We start from the raw sequence: 12,952 nt of genomic DNA on the forward strand, positions 1-12,952 counted from the left end.
CAGCCCTAAAAATTGGAATTAATGTGTGAACAGTTCTAAGCACTTTACAAATATTCTCTCATTTAATCCTCACAATCATCCTATGAGTTACTACCTCATTTCACAGATAAGGAAACTGAGGCACGGAGGACGGGGGAGGTTAAGCAACTAGCCCAAAGTTGCTTAATTTCAGTCAGTGCTGGGGTCTGTGTTCCTGAACATCGGGCTTTTGCAGAAGAGAAAGCAGAGCTGAAAGTGACTGCCGTGGAAAGGGAATCACCGAGAATGTGCTCTTGGAAAGCCACGGCAGGAAAAAGGATGTGTTCCTGGGTGGAGGGAGATCAGTCAGTAAGATGAATATTTGTAGTGAAAAGGTATCATTCTGTTGACTTCTCCACTCAATTTAGATGAGTAATTAATTCAAGGGTAAAGCAAGGTCCCTTGTTGTTGTTAGGTGCCATTGAGCCGGTTCCCATTCATAGTGACCCTACGTACAAGCGAACAAAACATTGCCCCGTCCTGAGCCATCCTCACAATCATTGACTTGTTTGAGCCCATTGTTGCACCCACTGTATCAACCCATCTCATTGAAGGTCTTCCTCTTTTCCCTTGACCCTCAATTTTACCAAGCATGATGTCTTTCTGCAGGGACTTGTCCCTCCTGATAACACTGTCATATGGAGCTTCATAGCTCTTGCACTAAGAGCTGCGAAGTTTCCTCGAGCTATGAAGCTCCCTTACTGAGGGGTAAAGGGAAAATATGATAGTATATTTCAGCCTTTATTTCCATCTTTATTGGATGTCCTAGCTCAAATACCCTATGCTGTCCTGCTTTGTCCATGCTGGAATACAGCCACTGGGTTCCAGAAAATTCTGCTGTTAAATACCATCTCTAATGCCAGCTCCTTCATGATGCCCTTTCTGATCTCCCCAGCCCGAGCCTCTGGATCCCCTAGTACTTGATCTTTCCCTTCAGCACTTAGCCTGTCCCCATGTAGTTTAGTCAGTGGACTGGGTAGGATTTGCCATGCAAAATAAAACACTTGCTTCTGAAGAGGCGTGGCAGTGGTAAGAGGTGAAACCGTACAGCTGGCAAAGTATGTTTTGGTGTTGCCACATCTCCTTCACTTCCCTCCTCCTTTCTGGTACATTCTATCGTTCTCTCTCTCAACCTGTGATCATGTTTTTTCTCAGAAGTGAACCTGGTTTTAGTTCTTTATATTTCATTGTGACTTTAAAACAATGTGTTGTTAACTCTCAAGAGTTACCCACACTTTAGAGTTGAGCTTTACCAGTAGAACGTAATTATAAATTTACTTGTTCCCCAAGAGAGTACTTTGTCCCCAAGAGAGTAAAGCATCATTGAACAGGTACTTAATGGGGAAGGAAACACTTTTTAGGGTGCTTTTGAAACCAAAGCCCGTGAACGACTTCTTGGGGCCTACATTTAAGTCTAGTCCACTCCCACGTGTGGCTATGGAACATCACTCTCTGATGTGTAAACACACTGCAATCTTTAATTTTATATGAAGCCTCTAGAATTCTCAACTTGGATCCCTCATGTGGTACAATTGCTATGCTTATGGGAAAGGAAATTGCTAATAAGTTCTTCAGAAAGAAACATGTTCAAAATGGATAAGAGCTGATTTCAATTAACTTCTGGCATTTCTGTAATTTTATACGGTGGGCTATAATTGTAAAGAAACAAACATGTTCAGGTGCCCTATCCAAACAAACAACTCCACAGTGAGGGCACAAACTAAGAAAAAACGGAGTAGTCAGCAATAGGATTTTATTGAAATGTTCTAACACAATGCTGGATAAGCTTAAAATTCGATATTCTATACCAATACAAGCGCTGCAAATGATCTATTCCTGAATGTAGTTGAGATCACATCTAAGAAAGGAAAGTTACAATATGAATATCTATAAGTTGACTAGTATAATTTAAGTTTGAGGCAAAACAACTTTGGTATATTCATATTTCTCTGGCTCTCCTACTTGCCTAGATATGTACCGAGCCCACTCACATTTAGACAGAATAAAACTATCTGGTGGTCTCACTTGTAAGTTTCTACATGCCAAGCAGCAAGGAATGTGAAAGTTCTGGAATTAAGCTCCTCATGAGGTGATCGTCATCATTTCTGTTGAACTAAAACCATGAAAGAGTTAATGTCCACATTTCCACTGCATCTAAGTTCAGTCTAAATTTATAAATGCACTCAAAAGTACTTGAAAATACAAAAGTGGGTGGGGTTAAACTATAATAGAAACAATCATTTCTTAACTCAGAGACGCAGATTTTTATACTCAGTTTCTTTATCTACAGATCATGATCTCAGACAGAATGATTATCGTTAAATCAACTGGTTTTCATTAATGTCAACACATCTGTCCTTGTGTATCAAGCTGACTGCGTGTGTGTTCACAGCGTTTCTACTTCTCTACGCAAATAAACCCCAACAAATACAGATAACACACATTTATCTAAATTAATAAAAGTTACATAGCATCAAATCAGGCTCTTTACACATCTCAAGCCAACTGTTTCTAGATAGAGTCCACCTGTACTGCATGGCTGACTTTTCCAGGTTACTATTCTTTCCCAACAGCTATTTTAAGGTACAGTAAAATGCTAGTTCCTGCAACAACTAAAATGTTACTTTCTAACTTCAATTCAACATCTGCTGTGGTAAAGTTTAAAACCCTCAATATTGCTGTTCCAGTTGGTTAATGACCAAAACAGATTTGATTTTCCACTCACAGAATTTCGGCCACACGATTCATTTTCTATGCATTTTAAAATTCAGCAGAAAGGAGAGATTGTTATTACGCCTAGGCTTTGTCTATGCAGAAGAATCCTCTTCTTTGGGGGTGGAATTATTCAGCAGCTTATCCTACGAATGTGCATATAACAAAATCTACAAACAGTCCAATGACTGGCTTCCGCCACAGAGGCAGCAAAGTACCTCGCTTAGCGGAACATTGGAAAGAGCCATCTGTGGATAATGCAATCTCAGGGAATTTCCCCTCCATGATCACTTTGGGGGCATTTTTGAACAGTATCCTTAAGGAGCAATTAAAGTTTACTTATTTGTACTTTTCTCATAGGCCTTTCCTCCCTCCATTTTTCATGTAAAAACTTTAGTTAAAATCATGAGTTGCCTAGAGACTTGCTACCTCCGATTACTCAGGGCAAAAGAACATTTAATAAAAAATAAAGACATAATATTTAAATGTGCATTTAGTAGTTTTTTTTTTAGTAGCACCCATAAAAACAGGCCTTTTTATTTTGGTCAAAAGCAAGATAATCATCAGACTGGTAAATCCGAGGGGCTAGAAGGGCGTCTACTTTGGCGGAAATCCACAACATGAGATTGATGAGTAAAAATGAAAAGGGACAGCTAGAGCCAAAATATGATGTAAAAGAACAAGATGATGGGATGTGAGGTACACCTCAAAGAACTGGGGGGGTCTGCCCACACCTTCTCACTTCCAACAGGAACGCACAGAGGAAAGTGTCAAGATGGCCGTATACTCAGAGGCTGCATCTCAAAACGGTTTCATCATCAGGTCTACCACTGAGCAAACTGTTAGAATTTCAGGACATGGAATCCCAGCTAAAAGACACTTATAATATAGTTTTCAGGTGTGGTCATAAAAAACGACACTCAACTCCATGGCCTCTGATGTGCCTGACTTCTGCGGAAAACTGGATGCATCACTGGTTACCTTAAGCTAAATAAAAATTGGTTCAAATTAAGCACAATAACCAAGGTGGTTTATTTCAACCCTGATTACTAAAAAAAAAAAAAAAAAAAATCAAAATTTACAGTATTACAAAATTTTTAAGGTTTGCTCAAAATTAATCAGCTTTCTACACAAGGTTTTACCCAAATGCCCGTAGGCATTATCATCAGCTATTTACACAAGAGGCTTTAATCTGAGGTCACCTTTGGCAACCCCAGAAATACATAGACTGTGAGCTCCCACAATGAAATTATATACTTGAAACGCTGTGGCCTTGAAGGACTGAAAGAACAAAGGAAAAGGTAAGAACAAGTCAAGATGACACAAACCAAATAACCACCACTCTCCCCCCAAAACCAGAAACGAGTGGTCTCAAGCTTTCAAAGCGGGGGTGGGGGGGGCCGGGGAATGAATTGCAGAGAATACAAAGATCAGATGTTTTTACTATTTGTTATCCTATAATTGTTAGGCCTAAATCTAAAAAAAAAAACAAAACACATATACGAAAAAGTCAAGAGCGGGCTTGTTCGACACATCACAACTGGGAGTTATAAGGGAACATGGCTGAACAGGTAAGACACGGATTCACCGTTGTGTGTCCTTCGGATGGCCTCCGCCAAGATCATGGAAATGTCAATAACCTAAACGCCAACAGAAAAAGAAAAAGTGAAAAAGAGAAATGGGAAGAGGAAAGTGAGGTATCATAGTTATATTCATTAAAAAACTTAAAAGCCAGAAAGCCTAGAAACTAAGACCCTAGCACACAAAATAGGTTGCTATCAAAACCTCTGAAACACATTTTGAGGGGACAAGCAACTTTTGGGTCTGTCTTCAAATTACAACCTGTTGAACCAAACCTGGATGGGATCCTAGGAGCCAGATATTTGGTATAGATACTCAGAGGCTTTTCAGGGTCCATGTTAATCAGAAACACTCTTCTTAGACGTTTCTTGCTTTTAAATCAAATTGTACTCAATCATTACAAGGAAGGTTTTCCTCCTTTTTCAAAAAAGGTGGCGACTATCTTGTTTAAGGGCAGGCCTGTGATTACCTAACATGGGGCCAGTAAACTCCTTTTTCTGTTAAGGGCCAGACAGTAATTACCTCCAGTCTTGCAGGCCCAATGGTCTCTGTTACAAACACTGGACTCTGAGTTGCAGCACAAGAGCAATCAATAGATAAATGAATGGGTGTGGCCATGTTCCAATAAAACTTTATTTACAAAAACAGAGGGTGGCCTAGGCATGGTTCACAGGATGTAGTTTGCTTATCCTAAACTATTGCTAATCAGGCATGAAACAATCCAAAAACCAAACCCACCACTGTCGAGTCAATTCCAACTCACAGAGACCTACAGGACAGATCAAAACAGCCCCAGGGGGGTTCCAAGGTGGATTTGAACTGCCGACCATCTGATTAGCAGCCAAGTTCTTAACCACTGCACCACCAGAGCTCCCCTGCTAATCAGGCATGAAACTATAAGGCAGAGCTATTTTGACCATTTTCAAATGGATCTCCTTGTCCCACAGAAGTGCTTTTTCTCTGATTAGAAATCACACAGCAGATCACTCTGACCCACCTTCATGTTCTACTGATGAGAATGAAGGTGATGAAATGACTTGCCAAGGTTCATGCTGATGTAGCGACAAAATGAGAACTCAACCCCTTTCCACTTATTTCAGGCCAGTTGGCAGAAAGTGATTATTCCACCTCTCTGGTGGCCTATGGACATCAAGTCAGGAGGGATGAAGAGGAGCAAAGCTCAGAAGATCCTAGGCAGAGCCTACTTCTTCCTGGTTTTCTATTACAATTTTATTCACTTACTGTTTCCAAATAGTAAACACTGACTTCTGAAGGCCCTGGCCTTTGGCCAGGATCTCACAGGACTTAGAGCCTCACGTTACACGATGCTATAGCCCCTGCCCGCACCTGCCTCACTAAGCACTCACACACAGAAGGGATCCAAGGAAGGGAGCTTGTTGCTTAGTTCCTCCCACAGGGTCGACAGTACCTGAATCTTGGAACAGTGTTTCATTTTATCCTCTTGCGGAATTGTGTTTGTGACGACCACAGCCTCAAAGGCAGCATTATTTATTCTGGAAATGGCTGGCCCAGAGAAGATTCCATGGGTCAGGATAGCATATACTTTGGTGGCTCCAGCTGAGAGGAGCCTGTAAAACAGAAGATAAACAATTAAGTATGTATACACAAATATTCTCGAAACACTCTCCTCTAGTGTGAAAAAGAGGTGTGTTCCATAAAGGAAAACATGACAAATTTTACTCCCATTTATTAGGCTAAAGCAGGATCTTTTTCAGGATGTGTTAGCAAAGCACTTCGTATTCCATTAAATCAACCTTGGCACTGTTGACATTGAGGGTGGATCGTTTTTCACCTGTGCACTGTAGAATGTTTAGCAGCATCCCTGGCCTCTACCCACTAGATGCCTATAGCACCCTCCACCCAAGTTATGACAACGCAAAATGTCTCCAGACATTGCCAGATATCCCCTGGTGCAGAGGGCAAAATCACCCCCAATTGAGAACCACAGGATTAGCCCGATATAAGCAAACATCATCATTTTGACATGTAATCAACATAAAAAAATTACTGATGAGATATTTGACAATCTTTGTTTCGTACTAAGTCTTTAAGCTTGGTAAAGTAGAGGGTCATGGAGGAGGAGGAAGATCCTCAAAAAGATGGACTGGCACAGTGGCTGCAACAATGGGCTCAAACACAGCAACGATTGTGAGGATGGCACAGGACCAGGCAGTGTTTCCTTCTGTTGTACATGGGGTCACTATGAGTCGGAACCGACTCGATGGCACCTAACAACAGCTTTGAAACCTGGTGCGTCTTTTACCTTTCAGCACATCTCAGTTTGGACTGGCCCTAGGCCTGGGGCTCAGCAGCCACATGGGCTGGTGTGGCCCACATTCTGGATGGCACGGCTTGCTGTCCCCCAGAAGCCGAGTGGAGAGAAGGCCAAGCAGAAAGATGCAAAGACATGAAGAAGCCACAGGACTGTCTTTCTTTCTGTGCTCCGCTTTAGGGAAAGCCCCTTCACAGACCATTTTTAATACACTGAAACTCAACTTTGGAAATGGAAATCAGACCCCAAAGGCCTGTGGTTTCTTTCTTACCAAGAAAATAATGATAGAAATAAATGGGCCTAGAATCTCCTTTGGTTTAACACTTCACTGCCAAGCAATCAGGAAGGATTAAGAAAAGCAGGCCCAATTTTCAAAAGCTGACCTTTTGTTTCCGCTTAACGAGGGACCCTAACCCTTTTCCTGTGCATCCCCAGAGTGCCCCACGTACTTGTCTGCAGCATGGCATATCGTGCCACAGGTGTCAGCCATGTCATCCACCAGGATGGCCACGCGGTCCTTCACGTCACCCACCAGAACCATCCGGTCCACCTCATTCGCCTTCTTCCTCTCTTTGTGAATCAAAGCAAATTCCACATTCAACCTGTCTGCAATCGATGTCACCCTGCACAAAGATGCAAATGGACATGTTTGATACAACCAGAACAAAATTCGGGGCTTTAACTTGTATCTTAGGAGTGTGGTAACCAGTCACATGTAAGATAATGAGGAAAAACCTGGCCTACTTTGTAAGCCAGGAGCCCTGGTGGCTCAGTGCTTATGAGGTTGGCTGCTAACGAAAAGGTCAGCAGTTCAGATCTACCAGCCACTTCTTGGAAACCCTACAGGGCACTTCTACTCTGTCCTGTAGGGTCACTATGAGTCGGAATTGACTCGATGGCAATGTGGTTTTTTGTAAGCCAGGCACGGTCTGGGATACACACTAAGCAATCCATGGTGGAAAGGTACTAGTGATGTGACCTTGAATTTGTGGCAGCTGTAATGGATGCCAGGCACCTTGACCACACAACTACTGGCTAAGAATTGATATGTAATTTGTTAGTGTTCGTGGGTATTTTTTAACACTCAAAGACACAGCTTAAAGTAGGCCACTTAGGAACACCCCTTTGCTTAGTTTGTGGAGCGGGTAGCGGGGATGAAAGTTCTTGGTTGAAGCATCCATTGTATAACATGCAGACTTGTGAAAACAAGCTTCACTGCATTCGGGGCCTAAGGAGACCGTATAAACCAAGAGTCCGGCTCCTCTGCCTGTAAAAGAAAAAAACTTTCTGCCTATCTACGGTAAATGCTCAGAAAGCCTTTGGCTTGGGAGGGGCTGAGCTAGCAGGAGAAAGAGTGTGGGCAGGGCAAGCTTGGCACAAGCCCAGGCATGTTGGTTTTTCCTTTGAACCAAACCCAGTTGCAGGTAAGTCGACTTTGTCTCATGGCACCTCCATGTGTGTTGGAGTAGAACTGTACTCCACAGGATTTTCAATGGCTGATTTTTCCATAGATTGCCAGGCCTCTCTTCTTAGGTGCCTCTAGGTGGACTCGAACCTCCAACCTTTTGGTTAGCAGCTAAGCACATTAACTGTTTGCACCACCTAGGGACCTCTTTTCCTTTGAAAAGTGGACTTAAATGATAAAACTTACTTTGAAATTCTGCTGTAGATACACTGTGATATTAATAACCAGGTTTTCCTGTTCCATTTTTTAAAGTAACAGTCATTATGCAATTCAACTGAAAAAATATTCATTGAGGAACCCACGCTCACACAACCACTGCCATGCAATGAGTGGAAGATGCAACTTTCACAAACTGGTTTTTAAAGAGCTTGTCCGTGTTTTTTGGACAGCAACAGGTCCCCTTCATCGCATCATCCAAGAAGGCAGCCAGGAATAGAGTTCCCTGCATGCCCTGCTCAAGGGGACAGGAAGCAAGTCTCGGAGAGGAAAGGACTTTCTGGACTGAGAAGCAGCACAAGCGGTAACTCTGGGTTACCCTCCCATTTCTGGGGTGTCTCAACACGGCCATATTTTAATAGCTTCAAACCACACACTTGGCAATTTGACCAAAGAAAACAGCACCCATTTCAGGCCTCACTGTGTGTTTTCTGCACTGGAATTAGCAAGGATGCTATCTCAAGCAAGAGACGCAGATGAAGATCAGGCCCAAGGGAAGGCACTGTTATTCCATATAGAGAGATCTCCATTTCCGGATGACATGGAAGAGCACATTCTGGCAAGATGGCCGACTAGGCAGCCTGGTTACCCTTCCTGATGGAACAACTGAAGTCCTAGATTAAGACGGGAATGATAGTACAAAGGCATCACTGAGCTGGAAATGGTGGCAGAGGTGGAGAATGCAGAAACAGGAGCTACCCTGAGCAGTGAGCCGGCAGCAAAGCTCATGTGCCCTCTTGTGCCCACATTAGGTTTTGCCTGGAACAAGTCAAGCCTCAAAGCAACATGCTTCAATTTGTCAGAGATGCAAGCATTTTCTTGTGAAATATGCTTTTTTGCCACATGCAAGTAAGCCAGAAGTAATATCAACTACATGTATCTTGTGTTACCTGCACAGCTGTTCTGAGGGACCTGTTGGCTGGGAATGGCCCACTCTAGGATATCAATGATGCAAAGCAGAAACTTTGGGGAACAGGGCGGGGAGGTGGCAAAAAATCCAAAATGCCTGCCCTGAAAAAGCTTGGCTTTCCTGGCAGAGAGAGCATGGGGGCAGGGGAGTGTTTGAATAGGACTGCTCTGTCTATAGGGTCGCTATGAGTTGGAATTGACTCAACGGCAACGGGGTTTGGGCTCCATTTGAAACAAAGAGCACCTCAATCCTGGCCATTTACTCTGGGTAGTTGATTCTGCACTTTTTAAAGTAGAGGTTGGCAAACAGATAGGGGAAAAGGAGCCCTGGGTGGCATAACAGTTAAGCTCTCGGCTGCTAACCAAAACGTTGAAGGGTCGAATCCACTCAGTGGCTCCACAGGAGAATGACCTGGCAATCTACTTCCATAAAGATTACAGAATAGAAAACCCTATGGGGCAGTTCTACTCTGTCGCACAGGTTCACTATGAGCTGAAACTTATTTGATGGCACCTAACAGTACATAGGAAACCCTGGTGGCGTAGTGGTTAAGTGCTACGGCTCTTAACCAAGAGGTCGGCAGTTTGAATCCGCCAGGCGCTCCTTGGAAACTCTACGGGGCAGTTCTACTCTGTCCAAAGGGTCGCTATGAGTCGGCATTGACTCGACGGCAGCGGGTTTGGTTTGGTTTTTTTCACAGTACATAATAAAAGGTGGTGTTTCAGATCAATACAGAAAAGATGAGTGAATCATTCTGAAGCAACTACTTAGCTGGGGGGAAAAACGTGGGATTCTTACTTCACTCCTTATTCCAAAATGGATTCTCAGGGTGCTGTAAACGGTTAATATACTGGGCTGCTAACCAAAATGCTGGAGAATTGAGTCTACCCAGAGGTGCCTTGGAAGAATGGTCTGGTGACCTATTTCTAAAAAATCAGTCACTGAAAACCCTACGGAGCATAGTTCTACTGTGACACACATGGGGTCACTATGAGTTGAAGTCAAGAGTTGAGGCAACTGATTTGTCTTTTTTTATTATTCTAAAATAAATTTCAGATGGAAGAAAAACTAGAACTTTAAAAAAGACAAAAGGTACATGTTGATAGAAGATTCTATAGAAGAATTTTGATCAAAAGGAGGAAAACGTAGAACAGAACTTCAAATTCTCATGTAATCTGGACTTTCTGGAGCCATGGGGGCTGGATGAATCCCCGAAACCATTGCCCTGAGATAATCTTTAAAACTTAACCAAAAATATCTCCAAAAGTCTTAAGACCAAACAATAGTTCAGCTTAACTAGTAAAAAATGTCTGCCTTGAGCATTATGCTCTTTTAAGAACTATCTACATGGGATCAAATTGACAGCAGCAATTGGAAAGATTAGATAGGAACCTTAGGGGCCAGTGAGTTTATGTTAATGCGGGAGGAACAACTCGGAAAAGGAGGGTGAAAGTGGTTGCACAACTTGAAGAATGTAAGCAATGCCCCTGAATTGTGCATGTGGAAATGGCTGAAACAGTGCACGTTTTGCTGTGTACCTTCTCAACAATAACAACAATGAAAAAGGCAACCCTAAAGACAGAAGAAGAATCATGGGAGAAGAAAAATTTTAAAGGAAGTGTGACTCTTTCATGAACCCAGAAGTCATAATGTGAAGAACAGATAAATATGACGAGCTAAGAATTTTGGAAAGTTCCTACAGAAACTAAACACACGAAAAAGGGGAAGAAAGGAAGAACTTGGGGAAGTGTTTGGAGCACACAAGAACCAAAGCTTGGCTCTCCTCCCTGTGCAGAACTCCTAAAGATCAATGCAAAAAGACCTCCGGCGAATGGAGCAATAAATTGGCAGAAGGTATGAAGAGACCACTCCTGGGAAGGGCGCTTAGCCTTACCCATAGCACCAGCATTAACATGGAAAGATGCCATATATCACATACTGGGTTTGCAAACGACACACACTTGATGATGCACTGCACGAGCAAGGCTGTAGAGAAAAAGTGACTCACAGTAGTACTTGATGGAAATGTCAACTGTTAGGTCTTCTTTGGAAGACCGAATCTAGGCACTGTCCATGCAAACTACAACGGCTCATGCCCTTTGGCCTGGCAATTCCACTTCTAGGAATGTATCCTTCTGCACATGTTCACAAAATGGGAGAGCGAGCATACTGCTGCATGACTACACTCGAGTCCATACAGTGCCTACAAGTGGGTCACAGGGAACCAGTGGAAAGAATTATGACACAGACACACAATGGAGTATTACAAATTATGATATATGCACAGAATGGAATATTACGTAGCTATTAAAAAAACAACAGAGCAGACCTATTGCACCGCTATGGCATCACTGCTGAGAGTAATTTTTTTTAAGCACAATGTAGGCATCTGTATAGCACACTATCATTTGTGTAGAATAAAAAGGGGGAATATATATTTGAATATATTTTTTATATGCATCATCAGGAAAGACTAATCACTAGAAAATGACATCAAGTTTGGTAAAGTAAGGGGTCAGAGAAAGTGAGGTAAACCCTCCATCATGAAGATGGCACAGGACTGGGCAACATTTTTTCTGCTCATACTATGCATGGTCACCAAGAATCGGAGCCTACCTGATAGCAGCTCACAACACATAAAACCCCTGAAACTATCTGAATAACTTATTTCTGACACTGGCGAAAAGAGAGGCGTTCTAAGGGAGAAAACAGAGGACGGTACTCTTTTGTACTGTTTGAATTTTTGCTAAGAGCATGTATGATATTTTTAGGTTATATTTTTTATAGGAAAAAATAGGGTTGGAAAAGGAAAGGAAAAAGCCATTCGAGTTTGTAGCATCTATTATTCTTTTAGCTTATTAGCTGCCAAAATAATTTTTCTGGTTAGAAAAGAAATATATCAGGCATAGAAGGCCACATATTGCATGATTTCATTTATAGGAAATCTTCAGAAAAGGCAAATCCATAGAGACAGAAAGCAGATTCCAGACAGAAAGCGGTGCCAGGGGCTAGGGAGCAAGGGGAACAGGAAGTAACTGCTAATGGGTGCAGGGTTTCTTTTTGGAGTGACAAAATGTTCTGGAATTAGATAGTATTGATGGTTGCACAACTCTGTGATTATACTACAAAGACTGAATTGCACACTTTAAATGGGGCAATTGCACGGTGTGCAGGCCCTATCTCAATTAAGCTGTTATTTTTTCAAACATTCCATTTTCCTATGCTCATGTGCCCCTTGACCCTGGCCTCAGGCCAGTAGATGAGTCATATTTACATGCAGATTGACTGAAGTTAAGTGTCCAAATAAACGCCACACCTTTTAGTAGAAATTACGGGCATGTTTTCCCCAGGCGACACTCTGTGACCGGGCCTCACTGTCCTGGCTGAGGACCATTTTGTGACCATCACGCAGTATTGGGCAAACCCTACTGCTGCCCGTCTGGGGGCTTTCTGAGCTAAGTGCCTGCTTCTGCCTTTCATCTATCAGCATCTCCTTCCTGTCAACGGCCGCTTCCTGCTGCTGTCAGAGGCCCCTCTGCAGCTGTGGCCCCCGCTCATCCCCATCCCACCCCTGGTGCTGGGAACCAAGCAGGCCCATCAGACAAGCTGAGAGCAGACAGCTCTTCCAAGAATTGGGGCCCACGCTGCCCTGCTCCATGACAGCTTTCTGGTGTGCTCTGAAGCTTTTAAGCTTGGCTCCAGGACCTCAGCTGGGCTGTAGATGCAGGAGGGTGCCAAACGAGGGACAGGCATTTGC

The 12,952-nt window shown here is 42.9% G+C and overlaps 1 protein-coding gene across 1 annotated transcript in view; it reads right to left on the reverse strand.

Annotated features, from left to right (window-relative positions):
• Positions 1 to 1,754: 1,754 nt before the first annotated feature.
• Positions 1,755 to 12,952, reverse strand: part of PRPS2 (phosphoribosyl pyrophosphate synthetase 2) — a 33,380-nt gene continuing 22,182 nt past the window's right edge. The window contains exons 5-7 of the mRNA XM_049873130.1: positions 7,054 to 7,227; positions 5,741 to 5,900; positions 1,755 to 4,370 (exon numbers count right to left, since the gene is read on the reverse strand). Coding sequence (XP_049729087.1) covers positions 4,278 to 4,370; positions 5,741 to 5,900; positions 7,054 to 7,227 — 427 coding nt within the window. The 3' untranslated portion in view covers positions 1,755 to 4,277. The remainder of the gene's footprint in view (positions 4,371 to 5,740; positions 5,901 to 7,053; positions 7,228 to 12,952) is intronic.

Source organism: Elephas maximus, chromosome X (assembly GCF_024166365.1).
Source record: "Elephas maximus indicus isolate mEleMax1 chromosome X, mEleMax1 primary haplotype, whole genome shotgun sequence".
Classification (NCBI taxonomy): domain Eukaryota; kingdom Metazoa; phylum Chordata; class Mammalia; order Proboscidea; family Elephantidae; genus Elephas; species Elephas maximus.